The following is a 19,888-nucleotide window of genomic DNA, read 5'->3' on the forward strand; positions in this document are numbered from 1 at the left end:
GATAGCTAAGAGACAAACTAAGACTTCAATTAATCAAATGCATGCACCCTTTTATACTCATTGAAAGCATAACCCTTTAGTCTCATATCTATTGCAAATTGTGCAAATTAAACATGATGTTTGGATGTTTTGAACCCCAAGAGAGTTGTGACCACTGACACGCCAATCTTTGCTCCCTTCTTTCACTCACCATTTGCCACCCCCCATCATTCATTCCAACGCATGCTTCTCTGAGTTTTTATCACTTCTAGGACACAATTTTAGCATATCTCACCTTTCCCCGATGTGCTTGCCTAGATATTCTTATCTTGATCCGCCAATCAGGTTTTACCATCTTACATACTTTTGAATAAAATAGTTAACCGATAAGATAATTGAATAATGCGTCGATATCTTTTACGTGTCAAGAAGATTAAGAGCCCGTTTGGATTGCTATTTTCTTAAATTTTTATAAAAATAAAAAAAAAATATGTCGTAACGATTTGATATGTGAGAGATAAAAAGATTATTCAGAAATGTGATCGCCAAAAAAAGTAAAAAGTTTTCGGAATAAAATTGCAATCCAAACTAACTTCTCTAGTCTTCTAAGCTACTAAGAAAACTTAAATCCTAGTACATGTTATAACATCGAATAGCTTCGGTGAGCAACTAGCAATAACCCTCTTCGATTGCCAACCTTCACATTAATTATATTTCAGCTAATCATTTTCCATGCACTACTATATATCGAATTGTAACTTGTCCAACTAATATATTAAATCTCACATGAGTTCTTTATAAAATGAGAAAAAAAAAAAAAGAAAAAGAGAGAGATAGAGTATCACCATGATCAACTTTTGAATGGTATCTTAGCAGACACCAACTTAGGTTCATCCTCGTACGGATTTATCAATGATGATGATACATTTGCAGGAACTTATTAGTTAATGCGGAGGAGGATTCAACAAGAGTCACAACAGTGTTTCTTTTGTTCTTTTAAAACCATAGAAGCGTTAGCACACTTTTGCCTTCACACCTTTAAAAGAGAATATGAATAAAAGTGTCTGAAAAGTAGGTTAGAAAGAAAATAAAGACAAATGATGATGGCTTCTGATCATTTGCAACCCTCATTCATCACAAGAAGAAAAGAACATTTTACGTACGAATTTGATGCAGTCAAGATTTTGGATGTTTTTCCATGGAGTGCAGTTGAGAATTGGTAATGAGCAAACATTATGCTGAGAGTGCAAACTGTTCTGAGCAGCTTTCATCATATTTTTCATCTCTTTTTCAAGTTTGACCACTGTAATTTTCCAACCGTCGAAGAGAATCGTGCCTAAGCCGTTACTTTATTGTTAGGAAAAATCGAAGCATGAAAATCTAAGTAAGCAGAAAATACTTATAGTGTTATAATGATAGTTTTATCGCATGTAGTGCTGCCCAGCTAGTTGGCGTGGGAAGGAAAAAGGGCAAGAAGATGATTAATTCGAGTTAGAATTATGTTGAGAAATTGTCTCATCTAGTCTTCTTTTCTCCTATCAATCCCCGCCCCATTGTAGGAGATTCCTCTTTTTTTTTCTTTTTTTTGGGTTAATGATATGAAATTTATGTGTAACATGAGTGAATTTCATATACTCTAGCAACAGACTTGCATTTAGCGACTGTGTCTGGACAGACATAGAACTGTTGAAATATTATTTTAAATAATTATTGTAGCACTTTTTGTGATATAATAGAAAATAGTAATTAAAAAAAATATTTATGATACAAGTAAAATTATATTTGAAATTTTGTTTAATCTAAACATGAGGTCTGAATAAAAAATCAAAGCATTAATCTTTCTTATTTGCCTTCTTTTATTTGTACAATGTAGACTTTTTTGGTTGGGAAAGGCAACACAAATTAATCTACGTAATTACAATTTAAAAAAGAAGCTAAATACTAAAAGGGAATGTGAAGAAAAGAAGAACATATATAAGCCCATCAAACAGCTGCACGAGCCAAAAATCGAATCCAAGAAGAAGAAAGTAAAGTAAGAGATTCGAAAACCTCTCAAAACATGTACTCTCAGACATACCACCTCCAACCAAATTGCTTTTTCACTTCTCTCCACCAGTAGTTTATGAATATATATACACATATATACCAACTTACTCTATAGCTATATACAAAAAGTTTTTCAAGTACTTTTCTTTTCAACTACCAGTTTTCTGGTCTAATTTATTGCCTGCGCAAAGAAAACTAAAGGTGAGATTTCAGGTGAGGTTTGAAAAATCTAAGGGTTGTGCTATAACACTCTCTTGATTTAATTGGATTCCCTTACTATAGCCTCCTTAGACTCCCCCTCCCCCTAAATTAGGATAGAGTAGATTATACAAATATATCGTTGCTGAAAAAAAAAAAAGAAGAGATTTTAGCTAGGTTTAAGTGGGATGTTTTTGTTAGTATGCCTTTCGAGGAAAAAGAAGCACTTAATCTACATAATTGTTGCTTATGTGTAAATCCCTAGTCCTAGCAGTCCACTTTGTGTAATTCTACTCTATACATAATGAATAATGTGTAATGATTTATAAAGTAATTATGAATGTGTGATCAAACCCTAAAGAAATAAGACTCTCTTTTATTTTATTATTATTGGCTTGCTCTCGATTACTTATTTTAACTAGATTTTGATTTTAAATAACTATTTTTGTGATGTTTTCAATTGCTTTGTATGTTAATTAACTATATATTTTTGAATAACTAAAAAAAATTAAAATCAATAGTCAATAAAATACAAGCTTTTTACTGATTCTGATTATTTCAGATTTTATAAAATCAACAACAACCAACCGATAACAAGGCCTATATATGTTTCCATACTCCCTTTCTTGTTTAATAATATTAAGACTTGATATGGTGACATCATTCGGAATTCTTTGCTCCTCAGGATCCCTAGTGAAATTTCCCTTCTTACAGTTTCTCTCTTTTCCTTTCCTTTTTTTTTTTTTAATATACTTTATAGCACTAGCACTAGGATTACTTTAACCGGCCCCCATCTCATCTCTCGCAAATAAAACCATAGCTCAAAACAAAGAGTCTTTTTATTATATATATATATATATAATTAGCTCAAAACAAATTACGAGAGTTAAAAGGCATAATCGTCCAAATTCCAAAATAAAAATCAGATAAAACCCCACCCACCACAGCCCCTCTGCTTGGGAGACTGCAAGTGCAAGCTTGGTCGCAACTCTCAAAGCTGCATTCTGTATCGAAAGTGCCAAAAAATAATTTCTCCTTTCTGTATACTAGCCACAACCCCATAAACCGAAACACATGCTCCTCCTCTTCTTTCTCCATTCCCTCTCAAACCTTCTCCATTTCCTCCTCCACCCCACACTCCTCATTCAGCTTTTCTTCGGTTTTCCTCCCTTTTCCCCTCCTTGTATGATTTCTTGATCTGGGCTACAGCCATTCAACAAGAGAATTAATCACTTGCAGCTAAAAAGATGATCACTTTAGTAGATTTCTACCATGTTATGACTGCAGTTGTTCCGCTCTATGTGGCCATGATTTTAGCTTATGGCTCAGTGAAATGGTGGAAGATTTTCACTCCTGATCAGTGCTCAGGCATAAACAGATTTGTTGCACTTTTTGCAGTCCCTCTTCTTTCCTTCCACTTCATCTCCGCCAACAATCCCTACACCATGAACCTCAGGTTCATTGCTGCTGACACACTTCAAAAGATCATCGTTTTAGCAGTTTTAGCTGTTTGGACTAAAGTGAGCAAAAGGGGCTGTTTGGAATGGACTATAACACTGTTTTCACTATCAACCCTACCCAATACTCTTGTCATGGGCATTCCTTTGCTCAAGGGAATGTACGGAGAGTTTTCCGGGAGTTTGATGGTGCAAATAGTTGTACTTCAGTGCATCATTTGGTACACTCTGATGCTCTTCATGTTCGAGTACAGAGGGGCAAAAATGTTGATTTCTGAGCAGTTTCCAGATACTGCAGGCTCAATTGTTTCAATTCATGTTGATTCTGATGTCATGTCACTTGATGGAAGGCAGCCTCTCGAGACAGAAGCTGAGATTAAAGAAGATGGGAAGTTACATATTACTGTGAGAAAATCAAATGCTTCGAGGTCAGATATCTTCTCGAGAAGGTCGCAGGGCTTATCATCAACCACTCCAAGACCATCAAACTTGACCAATGCTGAGATATACTCTTTACAATCTTCCCGAAATCCAACACCAAGAGGGTCCAGCTTTAACCACACAGATTTTTATTCTATGGTAGCTGGCGGAAGGAACTCGAACTTTGGTGCGAATGATGTTTACGGGCTTTCTGCATCAAGGGGGCCAACTCCAAGGCCTTCAAACTATGAGGAAGAAAACGGTAATAACATGAATAAGTCCAGGTTCCACTACCCTGCTGCACCGGGGAACGCTGCTCATTATCCAGCTCCTAATCCTGGAATGTTTTCACCTACTGGCTCAAAAGTAATGGGGGCTAATGCAGCAGCCAAGAAGCCTAATGGACAACACAAGGAAGAAGGTGCCAAGGATCTCCACATGTTTGTTTGGAGTTCAAGTGCTTCTCCTGTTTCAGACGTCTTTGGTGGCCATGACTACGGAGCTTTGGACCAACCTTCCAAAGAAGTTAGAGTTGCAGTGTCTCCAGGAAAAGGTAAATTCTCCTCCCAAGTCCTCGATATATATATATATATTTTTTTTGGGAAGAAAACGTTAGTATTTGTTGTTTTGAATGCTAATTTAGTTATTTAAATATATATTGTGATCATAATTGGATTTTCAGTGGAAGGTCATAGAGATAATCAAGAAGATTACATGGAAAGAGAAGATTTCGGCTTTGGAAACAAAGGTATGGATAACAACAATGATGATGATAAAATGGGAGATAAACAAGTCAAAGCAATGCCTCCAACAAGCGTGATGACAAGGCTGATATTAATTATGGTATGGAGGAAACTCATCAGGAACCCAAACACTTACTCCAGCTTAATTGGGATCATATGGGCTCTTGTTTCATACAGGTTTGTGTCACTATCAACTCCTCATTCTTCGGGTTCACCCAAATCTCGAACAACCAATTGTTCTTATTGTGGTATATAATACTAGTGCTAAATTTATTTTTCACATTGTAAAGCTAACTAACGTGTTCTTTTGGCTGTTATTCTTGTGAAATGTCTTCTCCATTGCTTTCAGGTGGAATGTTGAGATGCCTGCAATCATAGCAAAGTCCATTGCTATCCTGTCTGATGCTGGACTTGGCATGGCCATGTTTAGTCTAGGTTAGTACTACTGCTACTACTATTACCACTCAAATTCTTCAATCTTCTCAATCAAGTTAGCCACTGGTACCCCGATTTTTTCCTTTGCCCATTCGGGATAATGATTAGTAAATGTTGTTAACTTTAGACTAACAAAAAATGGTTTTAAAATCAGAAAGCACGCTAAAGCAAAGCGAAACCAACAGTATGGTCATCATAGCATGTCTGCTTCTTTAGACAACTTTTTCTCTGGCAAAATTGTTCAGTACTCAATATTCATTCTCCCCTCAAACCCCTTTTTTAAGCGTGCCATGATTGTAACCATCATCCAGAGAGAGATCATAGAAGCAGTACTAACAGTGCTAGTAGTAGCAGTGATGTTGTGCTTTGTAGTGGTAGTGACGATGAAAGGTCTATGAAAGATGTTTTCTCTTTTGTTGTGGCTGAGCAGTAAGTCTGTGAGAGACTGACAAAGTTTTTTGAGTTGGTGGTGGTAGTAGTGATGGAAGGCAAATTGATTGATGACAGGTCTGTTCATGGCTTTGCAACCGAGGATCATAGCATGTGGGAATTCCGTTGCAGCTTTTGCAATGGCCGTGAGATTCCTTACAGGTCCAGCTGTCATGGCAGCTGCTTCCATTGCTGTTGGGCTTCGTGGCGTTCTCTTACATGTTGCTATTGTACAGGTCATCTCGCAATCTCCACCCTCTCCTTTTTCTTTTACTGCTACTGCGTTTTTTTTTTCTTTGCCCTTTCCCTTTCTTTCTTTACGATATTGTATATTTGTATGAATTTTGTCCCATGTAGTAGTAGTATCTCCTACTAGTACATATGTACGTGTTTATTTAAACTTGTTGTTCTGCTAAATTTCTCCCCAAAAAATATAAGAACACACGTGTCTTTTTGTCTCCTAAGTTGCAACTTGACTCATGAAAACTGGAAAGGACCAATCATCAACCTTACTATTCTCAACATAAATAAAAGGACTAATAATATATACACTATCGATCAATAAATTCAATGATGACAGTGCATACACTATCAATCAGTATATATAAAAATCCCCTTTGCCTTGCAAAAAAAAAGTGCTGCTACAACTATTTTTCTCTCTTAATTTCATCTACAACAAAAGGCTGAATACCATAAGATCCTTGCAACTAGCTAGGCTACTGTGGCAACATGTTAGCGAGTTTGTAAATTGGAAATTGACATTATTGTTGCTCGACTTAATTACATTTAGAACAAACAAATTGAGGCTACTAATTTTGAGGACTCTCTAGTTCGAAGGGTTGCAATATTTGCACTCGATTTTGATATTTAATGCTGCTAGTATATACGAATGAAGTGATCAAATGAGGGTTGAGGACGTGTGTTTTAAAAAATTGGTAGCACATGTCAATCAACACATGAATCCAACTTGAATAAATTAAATATTTGTTGATTGTTGGGAGACTAGAAGCACAATTAATAATAGTGGAATAGTAACAAAGTTTGCATTTTTATAATGAATTCAAAAAAGGATGTTTGAGACAATAATATGTTTTTTTATATTTATATATATATTATTCGTACAATATTCTGATTTTATTTCAATGGTCAGAACGCAAACAAGTAGTATATATTCAAGTACTACTAACAAGATTATTGCCATTTTTGGGTTTGGATGATTGGCGTACAAAAAATAACAGGCAGCACTACCTCAAGGAATTGTTCCTTTTGTCTTCGCCAAGGAGTACAACGTACACCCTGATATTCTTAGCACAGCGTAAGCATTTTTTATTTATTTATTTATTTATTTTTTAGTGTAAGTAGGAGGTCCTGAACACAGGACGTCTCACTTACACTACCCCTTCCATACCACCCAACCCATCCCTCTCCCAGCACAGCGCAAGCATATATATATATATATTAGAGCATAAAACATTATCGTCCAATTGTTTTGATGACATTATGGATTTCTGAATATATATATATATTCTTATTGATTTCCTGGATGACTACAATTGCAGCGTCATATTTGGGATGTTGATTGCTTTGCCTATAACACTTGTATACTACATTTTGATGGGGCTATGAAGCAAAGGACGTTGATTTAGCTTATATTATTTGAAGATCCTTCAAGAGCTAATGACAGATCGGTGCAGTAGATTTATTAGCTCAATTAGTTTAGCAGTATTGAACAGCATGGATGGATGGAGTCCAGAGAAGAAAACCCCACTTAATTTGTAGACAATATATGGATTATCGATCTCTTGTAGCAAATTCATGTTTGTAGACAATTAATCAGAAGGAAAAGAATTCTCCAGTTTAGTATGCTAACGTAATTAAGAATTCTCTCATCATTTTTGCACTTATGATTGCTCAAGGAAATTATAAGTAATACTACAAAAAAACACTTGGAATAAAATTTTTTTTTTTTTTTTTTTTTAAATGCCTCTAGTTGACATCAAGATTGAAGAACAAAGAATTTCAGGTTTAACTTCTGAAACACGAAATTGTAATTCTACTATTGGCTAATTTCGTATAAACAAATGAAAAATTAACTCTCGTTCAAGAAGAAGAAATGGTAAAAATAAAAAAATAAAATAAAATTTCTTCTTCGACAAAAAGAACGGTTGATGTGACAATGGCCCCCTCATTTCTGCAATATTCCACTCCCGACTGCGGCAATTTTATGCCTTCAAGGTTCGAGAAGCTAGCAATCATAGTTCGCATGGTATACTGAGTTGTGAAAAAGTTGGATCGATCGCAGGATACGTTAATGATTTCACATTCCACAAAACTGACTTCTCAAAGAAAAAAATGAATGATTATTTCATCAAGAGGGTGAGGTGAAAACAAACAATTGTTGGACAAATGAAGATTCCTTCTCTTTAAAGTAACCAGGTAAACCAATATTAACTTTTTTCGTGCATTGCATTAATTAATAATAGTTTGATCCATCTCATACAATTAGCTATTTTTCACATTGACCTCTTAAGATATTCCCCAATTTTGAAATACTTTATGCGTCCCTGGAGCAGGAAGATGCATTCACATCACAAGCATGCAAAGGCTTCATTGAAAAAGGAGAAGAAGAAGAAAAAAAAAAAAAAAAAAAGGGTGGTTGATGTAACAAAAGAATTTTAACTATTTAAGCATTTTTAGATTTCACCTTTTTCATCACTTAACAAGCAATTCAACATATTGGGGTGTGCGTTTCCGGGGATTTAAACGTTTTGTTTCCCATGCCTGCCATTACGACTTTTGGTGGCCAGAGAAAGGGAAAAAAAATCGAAAGGAAGATAGAAAGAATTCCAATTAATCCTTTCGTGCCAGCCATTTTGGAAGCAAAAAAATATTCTATTAGGTATTGCCTCGTTATCACGCAAATCCTTTCCACCAGGAGCAAGCAGAAGAAGCATAAAAATGCAAGAAAAAACACGATGCATATGTTCTAGCTTCAGCTAATTTCATGGTTGGCTACTACGTACGCAAATTCTAGGCCTTACAAAATCAAGCAGGAAACTGTACGTTAATTTGCTCAAGGATTGTCTTAGAAATCATGTACTAATAGTAGACACGTACTAGCAGGCTTCTATATATGTTAATGAAATGCAGCATCGAAATGAATGTTACAGCATTTGTTGCTGTTCTGATAAAATGAATGTCTTGTAGCTAGTCACAACCATATTGTTGGAAGAATTCAATTCAATTAGCTAGTGAAGTGATCGCCCCTTGGTTGGACTGTTTTTGATTGAATCATGCACGTCAAGAGCTTAAAATCCCTAATTACTGCAATCTTAACGAGCTAAATCGAGTTTACCAGATCCATTGCTTAGCGCTAATCTTGATTGATTTACATACATGCATTATCTATAAACTCATACCAAGAATTATTTTTGCATGACTCTAGCTAGCTAGGGTTTCTTTCGATGGCTTAGCGAGAGGTAATTAATTAATTACTTATTTCATGTTTGCATTTGTTTAAAGCTATAGAGGTCTGGCAAATCAATTTACAACCAAACCAACCAAAAAAGTATCGAAATTAAGCGATCATATACGAAAACTAGATATTTATGCATAGCGCATTCTTGTGTACGTCGCAACCTAAAAGTCTCTGGCTAGCACCATACATCGGGTAGGCCTACTATTGAGGACGGCAAAGGATGGAAATTAATGGCATCACAACTAAACTACAAAAGATAATGCCTCCATGCAATGCAACAGCGCTTCCATGCCTTTGTCAGAAATAAAATTCGCCATTACGAAACTTTCCTACCCCTTATGGATGGCTTCCAAGAAAACAAGCATGTTCACTTGTTCTGCCCCCACAATGGACATGATGCCACTCTAGATTCCAATCTCCACCGAAAGCCAAATTCTTTCGTCTGATTTTTTTTCTCAAAAAACTTTTGGTTGAATGCTTAGGACGATACAACCCATTAGGGGAATAAGTAACTAAGGGTATTGGCCTTTTGCCTCCCTAGGCCTAGTGCATTTGTAGTATATTCTGATTTGTGACAACAAACCTGTGTTTAGCTAAAGATGAAAGTAGCAGAAAGCCATCAGCTTCACGTAATTGTGCTATATGGTCGTCTATAATTTCCACCCAAAACAAGAAAGAAAATGGTCCCAAGAGGCGTGAATTCTTTTATCATTTGTATATATTCCACCGTCTTATAAAATTTTCATTATGCCAAGCATAGTGTTCTCTTTGAGGTAACGCCTGAAACGTTAATTAATTAATGGCTTGTATCAGATATGATAGCGGCTTGATGCGGGCTTTTGTGGTTCGTCATCTTCAAGTTGGCCGTTTTCTATGACCGAATCAAGGGATCGTGTATATGATAACTTCATTGACAACTTTTCTCCTAGCTCGATCGTTTAAGCATAATGCCAGACTTGACTACTGAAGTTTGTCACCCGGAACGCCTCCCCTCCTCAATGTTGATGTTGCAGAAATTTAATTTCTTGCTATGCAGACAATGCGGGGGTCATTTCTGCAAGCGCACAATAGCATTCTATAACTTCTTGTAGTGAATGATCCTTGGGGAGAAATTCAGAGAATAGGACTAAACATGATTCTCTGTGAGTTACATGAATGTCCTTTCAATGTTTTAGCAGTGAATGTATATGTGCGTGTAACCTGTTACACATTCCTTAATGCTAGTGCATCATAAGTACCATAACAAGTTTGGTTACTTGGTGGTCTTCATTTTTTTCCTACTCCAAATATGCATTCACAATCCTAGAATCACCCTGAATTGCTAGTTTTGTGAGGGGAAAAAAAATCTTTTGTATCTTTCAGAAATACTGCCTTAACACATTTCTGAACCATCTTTTTAATTTAGATATATGACATTTCAAAACGTTGTTACATTATTATTTGGATTGATCTTTTTTTTTCCATTGACAATGATGCATTAGCGAGTTTTGATGCATGATATATATGTAAAATTTGAATTTGAACTATAAATTTTGCACTTGTATTAAACTGGTATAGAAAAATTTTATCCAAAATTCATTTTTTTACAGAAACTTTCAAACTTTTTCAAAAAATTGATAACTTTTTTATACACTGTCAGTGTATATTTTTTTTCTTACACTAGCGGATTTAAATCGTGTCACATAATATAAATTCAAATTTAAAATTCAAATTATGCACATGTAGCATACATTCAAAATTGTTAATACAAAAAAAAAATCACTATAACGTCAATGCATAAATAGTTAATAAAAATATCCAAACAGACTAAAAAATCTTCTATGAAGGAAGGAGAAAAGAACAATATTTGGGTAGGGTATTATTTGAAATAATTACTGTAGCATTTTTTGTGATGTGATGTATATAAAATAAAAAAAATAATTAAAAATATAAAAAAATAATTAAAAAATATATTTATGATGCAAGTAAAATATTATTTAAGATAATTTCACAGTCTAAACAGCCAAGCAGCCACGACATGCTGCACCTCTAAATTACAGGCGTGTCGTGCTTAGGTTGAAGAGACGATTTGGACTTGACAGGCTAATTAATAACAGCAGGAGACTAGTAGCTAGCACTTAGCGGGGGATGTATGAAGAATGAATGGGGTGTGCACGCACTTGTATGCATGAAAGAAAGAAGATGAAAACTAAAGTAATCACTACTCTATCGCCTGGGGGGAGGGGGGGGGGTGGTGGGGGCTGGGGAATTGGATGGAGGGATACTACAGACAGAATACCAAAGAAAGCTCCAAAATGTGGTAAAGGGATAAAGCAGGCAACGTCAGAGTTGTCTTTATCGCATGGGTGCAGCCAGCAGCTCACCCTTGAGACTTGAGAGAGATCATGTCTCCCACTAACTTTTGTTGGGTCGGCCGTTCCCAAGACAATCTTTTATGCCTTTGTCCCTTACTCCACGCTTACACCAACTTAGCACGGTGTATCCATTACTACTATTTATCATTGCTAATGTGCCAATTGGGAAACTAAAGAGAAGTATAGTATATATTAGGATGATAGACGTAATTATTTATGCAATAACTCAATTTTCATATATATATATATATATGTCGTGTATTTAATGATGATAGTATATATAATATTAATTTATAAATTTATAATAATAATAATTGTATATTTTCTAAATTCGATTGTAATTATTAATTTATAATAATAATAACGGTATACTTTCTAAATTCGATTGTAATTATTGAGTTTACACGACATATAATTCTTATCGTGCACTGGATTCTAGAATTACATCTCGTAGAGACATGTCATATGTTCTGTTTATGTATAACTAAGGCTCAAGTGCTCCAGAAATAATCAATTAAAATTAAGGACGTATTTTTAGTCGCCCTAGACTAAATTTTGATTTTCATTGGGATTGAATTTGTTCCTTAATGAACTAAATCACGAGCTCAGTTAGATTATGTCGAGAAAAGTATATGAATTTTGCAAACATTAATTTGTGTATTAAAACTAGCTCATTGATGATGGCCTTGCCACTTTATTGTTGGGAAAAAGAAAAAAGAAAGGCCTACATACATACACACAGTCACACACTATCCTCTGTATATGCGAGTCAGATGTGTGCATGTCTGCTTGTTTCGTTGGTAATCTAAGATTCCCATCCAAAGCTCTTTGAATATGCTAAGAAAAATCCATGGCTAATGTCGCCTTTTCTGAGGCTTTTTGTACTCTTCTTTCTCGAAGGCTTTTATAGCCCTTTGCTATTCTTCTCTTTTCTCTCTCTCAAGTCTCAACAACACATACAAAGAACGAGGGCGCGCTATAGACTAAAAATTGCACGTGGGGAGCCAGTTGATAGATAATAAGGCAATATGCATTCAGGTTTCAATGCATGGGGCCTTAGCTTTCTCATAAAAATCCAACTTGATCACACACACACACACACACTAGAATCTTAGGAGAAAAGGACGTCGAATCATAAATCTTCCCAGCCCTCCCCTCGTACGAATATGATGATGAGGACCCGCTCGAGAATGGTAGAGGTTTTCTTTTGCTTTGTCTTTTGATTGATTAGTATTCTCCATGGATTGCCTTAATTGACTTTTAATTGGTTAATCTTCTACGGAAAGTATCCATTGTTTGCAATTAATCTTTTCAGATATGGGATTAAGCATGAAAGATACGACGATGTTCAACCGTAAGGTAAGACTATGCGGGAAAGTAACAGGAAGATTATTTCAATAAAGAAATTGAAAGAACCAAATTCACTTTTGGCACAAACATTGAATTTGTTTTGTTGGTTGTTGATGGTTGTGCTGGACCCCCCCATAATTAATTGGTGACCAGGGAAACTTATTAGTTACTACCAAAATTTGGTCACATCATCAGTTAACCAGGTTTTTATTGTTTGCATTTAAGTTTTCACTGTTTGGACTTTCCAAATGCAAAGTACAATTTTGATCATTAAAATGCTCAGATTATGGTTTGTGTTTAAAAGGGTTAAAAGCTTCAACACTTGAGCCCGGCCCCAATCCCCTAATCGTGGTTTAATCATGTTGTAGTTGAGTATTAACAAGTTCGTCCAAGATTGTTTATTATAAGTCATTTTATGCTGCTTCCTCCGTCCCACTTTGATAGTCTTGATTGTTTTTTCACACAGTTTAAGAAAAAATAGTTAACTTTGTTGGAACAATCAATTTAGGTAACTATTTTTCTAAAATACCCTCACATTAATTAGAGTACAACTTTATGGAAACTTGAATTGATAGTAAAAAAAGAATAAACTCTCATTAAATGAGGTAGGTTTATAATAACAACAACTTACATTGAATAAGGGTATTTCAGGAAAATTAAAATATAACTACATTCTTCAATTGGAAAATGGACTACAATTTGGGACAAACGAAAAAGGAAAACAAGATTATCAAAGTGAGACGGAGGGAGTACTATATATATATATATATATATATATATGTAGTTCGTTAATCTACATGGTTAACTAATTTCAATCATCCCATTAGCCTCTTTTCAAAACCCTTCAATGGTTTTTGGCTTTTGAGTTAAGAAACTTTCCCAATTTGAAAACAGGAAATGATTAAGATGCTTTTCGACATTGAAATAATATGTTGAAGCATGAGAGCAACAGCCACTACGTACGTTAATTCCATTGTACTAAGAGACTGTTGCATGGCCCTGCAATGTTAGTGCTGCATCGATCATTCTTCTTCCTCTCCAAGTATCAGATGTAACTACTGCAAACATATAAATAATGCGCCCCAGTGAAGATCACACCAAACTCCATTGAGAGAGTATCAAATTGCTCATTCATGACCCACTTGTTCCACACACCGCACACCTACACACCCACCCACAAACGATGTATATATATATATATATACATATGCATGTCAAATTAATACATTCACGATTAAAACTTGTAGATGTTGTTGAAATAAAGAGAGACAGACTAGAAGATGAAAGGTAGATGGAGAGATCAATCATTTGAGCATATTGAGCCCCACATTCGAAGCAGCTTTGAGCACAACATAGACATACACCTTGCTATCTAGTCTCTCAAGTGCTACTAATGCAGCTTCTTAACATAATAAGATTAGTTAATGTTGTTTGCAGCTTGAATGGTGTTTGAGGATTTCATGGATTCTGAGCGGTGGAGTCCTTTCAACTGGATTGACCAATACTCTAGACTAGTGAAGTGGGTGGGGGCACGCGTTTGGATTGTCATTTTTCAACCAAAAATTTTTACGTTTTTCATGAACACATTTTTTAAACCATCTTTTTACCTTACATACATACATTAAATCGTAGCATTGCGTTCATTTTTCTGCAAAAACTCCAGAATCAACAGTCCAAATGGGCTCTTAATTTTCTTGAATTTATTGACTTCATCAAACACAAAATGAATTACGAACTAGTGTTGTTACATCATTTTATAGTTTAGCTAGTGAGTAATCAGTAGAGTGACAAAAAGAAAAATTAGAGAAAATAAGTTGAAGCATCTAACAACCAAACGACTTAGGCAAATTATCCAAATTACACTCATTCAAACCCATGTATCAAAATAGCAATGAGTTATTGGGCACTTCGGGGTTACAAGCAAGAAAGAACCTCAGGATGAAAGAAGCAAAGAACCGCAACCAAAATTGCTATATGCTGATTATGCACTCAGATAAAATTGATTGTTGGCTAGCTACATAAGAACTTTATTGTCTTTTCTTGTTTGCTCGAAATATATTTAAAAAAAAAAAACACAACTTAATGGTTACCTTCTACAAATGGTGATTGATGAAGAATTGTATTAGTTTCAATAAATCATAAAGTAGATTAGTGGATGATTTTACATAGACTTGGTCCAATCTGAATTTGATGATTATACGTACAGGTTAGCTTGGTTCATTGGCTCATTTTGGACCGCAGCCACCCTTGAGAACCCATCATGTCGTACCTGATGGTATAGTGCAATTGAACCTTTTCAGTTTCATCGGAGCGGATCAAGCCCAAATACGCTCCAATTGAGCTTTAAGAAAATTTCTAGGGCTAAATAATGAAAACAACGGTGAAGAGACACCATAGTGTCCGGACAAGAAAGAAAGTCCAATAAATGTACTGCACGAATTACTAGGACAGGCCCAATAATCTTGTTGGAAATCCATAATCCATGAAGAGTCCGCTTGACTAGTAGACGTAGACTTCTAATTTTCCATTTCCTTGTATCTAGCGATGCAGAAGGCTCAAGCTACACATCTCGTGAGTAGTTCGGTCAACAGGCCAAATTAAGTTTGGTCGACGCTGTTGATTAAGCTTACGTTGAGTTTAAACTACCCGTTTGAGCTCGCGAGTTAAGTTCAAACATCAAATTCTAGTACTTGAATGCTCAACAAACTCATTCAAAAGGTTGCTTTTTTTAATTAAAGTATTAATATTACAAAATTGCTCTTTTAGAAACGTTGTTTATGAGATTTGCTAAAGAAATTAGAACAACTAATCGAGCTCGAGTTTGATAGACTTGACAATTATTTTGAATCTTTTCGAGTCAAGTTCAATCTCTAACTTTAGAAGCCGAACCAAATCGATCGGTCCAATTGATTTGACTGTGAATTGACCTTCTTCCTGATTTGGCTAGTAGTACAAAACTGTTTTGATTTTTAAAAAAATCAGTCAAAATCAACTAAACCAATTACCCAGTTTAACTGATTGGCTCGATTTTCAAATATTCTTTTTTGTTTTTCCCAAAGATAATTTGAGTTACCTTAATTGTAAAACTTTAATTTATTAATAGGAATAAGAAAATGCTACTCACTCAGTGTAAATACCAAAATCACTCGCTTCCCTAAATAATCTCTAAATCAAGAAGTTTTCATCCCTATCCCTATCATCTTATCAAATTAGCATCAGTGGTTCCAACTTACATTAATTTGTTTTAAATTAGTTTTTCAAGTAATTTTAGAGAATGGACATATGTTAGTCATGAATTTATATTTTAATTTTTAGACGTATATTTGATTACAATTCTAATATTTTTGAAATATTTTGTGTGATTGGCCGAATATGACCAAGAACACTTCCCACATTTTTGAAATTTATAAAAATAAAATAATTATGACATCATACTGACGTCGACGAGTTTATTAGAACGGTCCGACTGATTCAACCAGTTAACCCTTGATCAAATAGTTTAACCGAATCATTATCCGGCCCGAATTTAATAACACTGCTTTCAAACTTGAGTACCCCTTCCAGTCATTGAGTTCGAGCTCGGGTCTCATCCTCGAGCATGATGATACTCGAGTTCCATTCGACTTGAGCACACTCCTACTTGCATCCTATCGTGTGTAGACTTCGATCAAGTGGGAATTTGTGATATCTAAGCTGGAATTTGGAGTAGAACAGGCTTGAATCGACATGGTCTTTCTGGGATTTGATTTGTATCACATTTTTACCTTAAATCTCATGGTGTTGGGACCACGGAACGTGTCAAAGTCCTTCCTACACGGGTTGCTCTAAGTAAATTTCAGTGGTCCGCCTCTTGACCTGTTCTAACCATCATCTACTTGTGCAATAATTTCAGTGGCCCGCCTCAAAGTATGCAATAAAGGAGTGAAGCCTCACGCCCATGACATCATCTACTTATAATAGCCAGTGAACCAAATTATAATCTTGCACGGACGCAGAGCCATGTGATCGATCGGACCAATGTTCGCCAACTTCAGCAGACAAGCTAGATTTTTAAGCAACCAAACAAGTAAAAAATGGAGCTACTCAGCCAATCAACTAGAGCATTGAGTGAAAAGTTTGTTTGCGTTGTAAATTACAATACAAAAGATGAGCAACAAGTTCCAAATTCGAGGAGACTATTCACTTTCCAAGGAAAAAGGTTCCCTAGAATTATCCCTTTTGGAGTTACCCCGAACAGTGGCATCTTCAAATTGTGCATGCCTTGAACATGCAACAACTTTTTCCACCAAGTAGGAGAAAGAAAAACAAAAAGAAAATGAGTTTGGACCGTGGGATTGTCCCTCTCCCAAACATTCATGGTACTCAATTATTGAGTCGCTCGGCTAATCACAGGGGGTCACATATATGGTACACGTTTCGAGACAGAACTGCAAGATTGTAGCGGCATAAAAAGAGGTCATCTTGGATCCATCACCTCTTGCTTGCCCTTTAGACTCGGCTAAAGGACCCATCTGCGACCTCCGTGACTCATCAAGGTCCAAAACGAAACAGATTTTAGCTGAAAATGGTGAAGGCAAACGAATGGGTAGCAACATATTATTGGTACCTGTACTGAAAAGTTGATATTCAGCTCCGTGACTATATATTATTGATTTTTTTCAGTACCTAACACAATCGACTCCTACTCTAACCTAAGTTAGGAAGGAATGAGAAGTCCAACCGGACCTAAAAATGTTGATGGGGGCTGAATAACCAGCAAATCGGATCAGATAAGTAGGTACGTTACGCATCCGTATAGATTTGGAAAAAAGTCACACATAATGGGAAGTCAAGATTTGAATCATTGACCCGTCACCCTATCAAAAACTTAAAATCGTTGGTTGATTATATATTAGTGATTGATTTTTCCTTTTCTCCGTGACTATTAATCATTGGTTGATCCAGATTCTATGTGTTATCAGAATCATCCTTTACAAATTCGGCAAAAATCATGCTTAAACACCTTCTTTTTCCTTTTTTTTTTCCGCGGGGTTTATGGTTGAGAATAAAAGGTCCCGTTTGTATTTTATTTTTTAGAGTTTCTGTAGAAAAATATACCGTAATGATTTAATATATGTAAAGTAAAAGGTGATTAAGACATATATTCATAAAAAATATGAGAAATTTTTAATAGAAAACTACAATTCAAACATCACCTAAGCCAGTCTGTTTTTCCAACAATGCGACGTTTAAGACAACATATAATGAATCTCATCCTTCAATCCGATCAAGCTAGACAGGACGTGAGAGCAATCTTTTGTTGTAAGTTTACATAACGAATATTTTCAGGAGTTATCAGTAATACCATGATTTTTTTTTCACTTTTTTAATTTAATATTGGTTTAAAGTTTAACAATAAGATGTCCTAAAATCCCTAATTGAGACCATGCACCTGCTTACTTTTTATTTTTTGAGACTTGTTTTTGCTCCTACTTTATGGACTGTTGTTTTGTTGTACTGAGCTTGGATTGTGTTCCTTCTTCTTGCAAATAATAGCATTGAAATTTTGAGACATATGACAATTTGGAAGGGAAGAATATGTATCTGGAATTCAATCTACAGAAAGAAGTTCATATATTAACTTTTGGAAATATTATAAACTGATTTTGCATTTTAACTTGATTTTTGTGTAAAAAAATATGAAGCCAAGAAACTTTGCACAATCTGCCCTTCGTTTGCATTAAATGGCCAGTCTTGCGAAATTCAATATTTCCTCTTTTTTTTTTTTTGCGATGATGCATACAGTGCTATAATTAGATTTCTCATAAGTAATAAAAACAAATCAATGGACCTAATGCCTATGCTAGGATTGGTGCCTCTCTTGAGGGAAAAAAAAAATCTATTAATCATTGAAGTTGGAGGAAGATCAAGTTATGAGTTACCAACCTCTCTCTCCTTGCCGTCTTGCGTCTAGGGATGGCAACGGGGGCGGGTGCCCGCCCCGCGGGGGGCTCACGGGGCGGGGGTTGGGGCGGGGGCGGGGGGAATTTTTTCCCCCCGCTTAGAAACGGGTTGGGGGGCGGGGGTATACTCCCCCGCCCCATCCCCCGCCCCGCCACCCGCAAAAAAAAATATATATATATATATAAATGACTATATATTATATGTAAGTTAATTAGTTATAAACTTATGATAATGATATTATTAGTAAGATGTATTATATAATGTATATTAGTTTATGTAATATAATTGATATTATCAATTATATGAATAATTATACATGTCTACTAATAGAATTTATTAATTAGTTATACTAAATTTACTAATACATTTATACTAAATTTCTAATTACACTTAATAGAATAACACTTTTTTCTCAAAAAAAAGCACAAACACAATGATGAATTAGTGATTGCATTTGTACTAAAAGTGAAAATTTGACTATTTTAGTTATATTTATTTCATCATATTGGATTGTATTCAAATAACTTCTGTTTGATTGTTTTTATGAGTTTCAATTGTAAAATTACAATGAATAATAATTTGGTGATGTGTTGATATTTTAGTACTTGATTATTTATTAAAATTTAATTATAATAAAATTTTATTAACCCCGCGGGTGCCCCCCGCGGGGGAAACGGGGCAAGGCGGGGCGGGGCGGGGCGGGGGTGGGGTGGGGCGGGGGGAGCGGGAGGCGGGGGACGGGGGGAACTAATAGGCAACGGGGCGGGGGATCCCCCGTCCCCCGCCCCAACCCCCGCCCCGTTGCCATCCCTATTTGCGTCAGGTGAAAAAAACTCACAATTATTAACCTACGTCGAGAAATGCACATGAAATTTGATTTTTTTAATTGGTTCAACAATTTGATTATGCTTTCTATTCATAAAAAAATTTAATTTGATATCTGTGTTACTCTTAATTTTTTTTCCTTTAACAGGAAAAATTGCATTTTTGTCCTTTTTGTTTCATACAGAAAAAATGGACGATTTTGGCTTCGCATTGCAATTATGTCAGTATTAG

At 35.5% G+C, this 19,888-nt stretch overlaps 1 protein-coding gene across 1 annotated transcript; it reads left to right on the forward strand.

The window, feature by feature from the left end:
- Window positions 1–3,339: 3,339 nt before the first annotated feature.
- LOC140005178 (probable auxin efflux carrier component 1c) lies at window positions 3,340–7,576 on the forward strand. The gene is made up of 6 exons (XM_072045652.1): window positions 3,340–4,653; window positions 4,783–5,020; window positions 5,193–5,278; window positions 5,786–5,943; window positions 6,946–7,022; window positions 7,267–7,576. Exons 1-6 carry the CDS (start codon window positions 3,471–3,473, stop codon window positions 7,331–7,333), a joined length of 1,809 nt encoding a protein of 602 aa, XP_071901753.1. The 5' UTR covers window positions 3,340–3,470; the 3' UTR covers window positions 7,334–7,576.
- Window positions 7,577–19,888: the final 12,312 nt, after the last annotated feature.

This window comes from Coffea arabica, chromosome 4c (genome assembly GCF_036785885.1).
Source record: "Coffea arabica cultivar ET-39 chromosome 4c, Coffea Arabica ET-39 HiFi, whole genome shotgun sequence".
Taxonomy (NCBI): domain Eukaryota; kingdom Viridiplantae; phylum Streptophyta; class Magnoliopsida; order Gentianales; family Rubiaceae; genus Coffea; species Coffea arabica.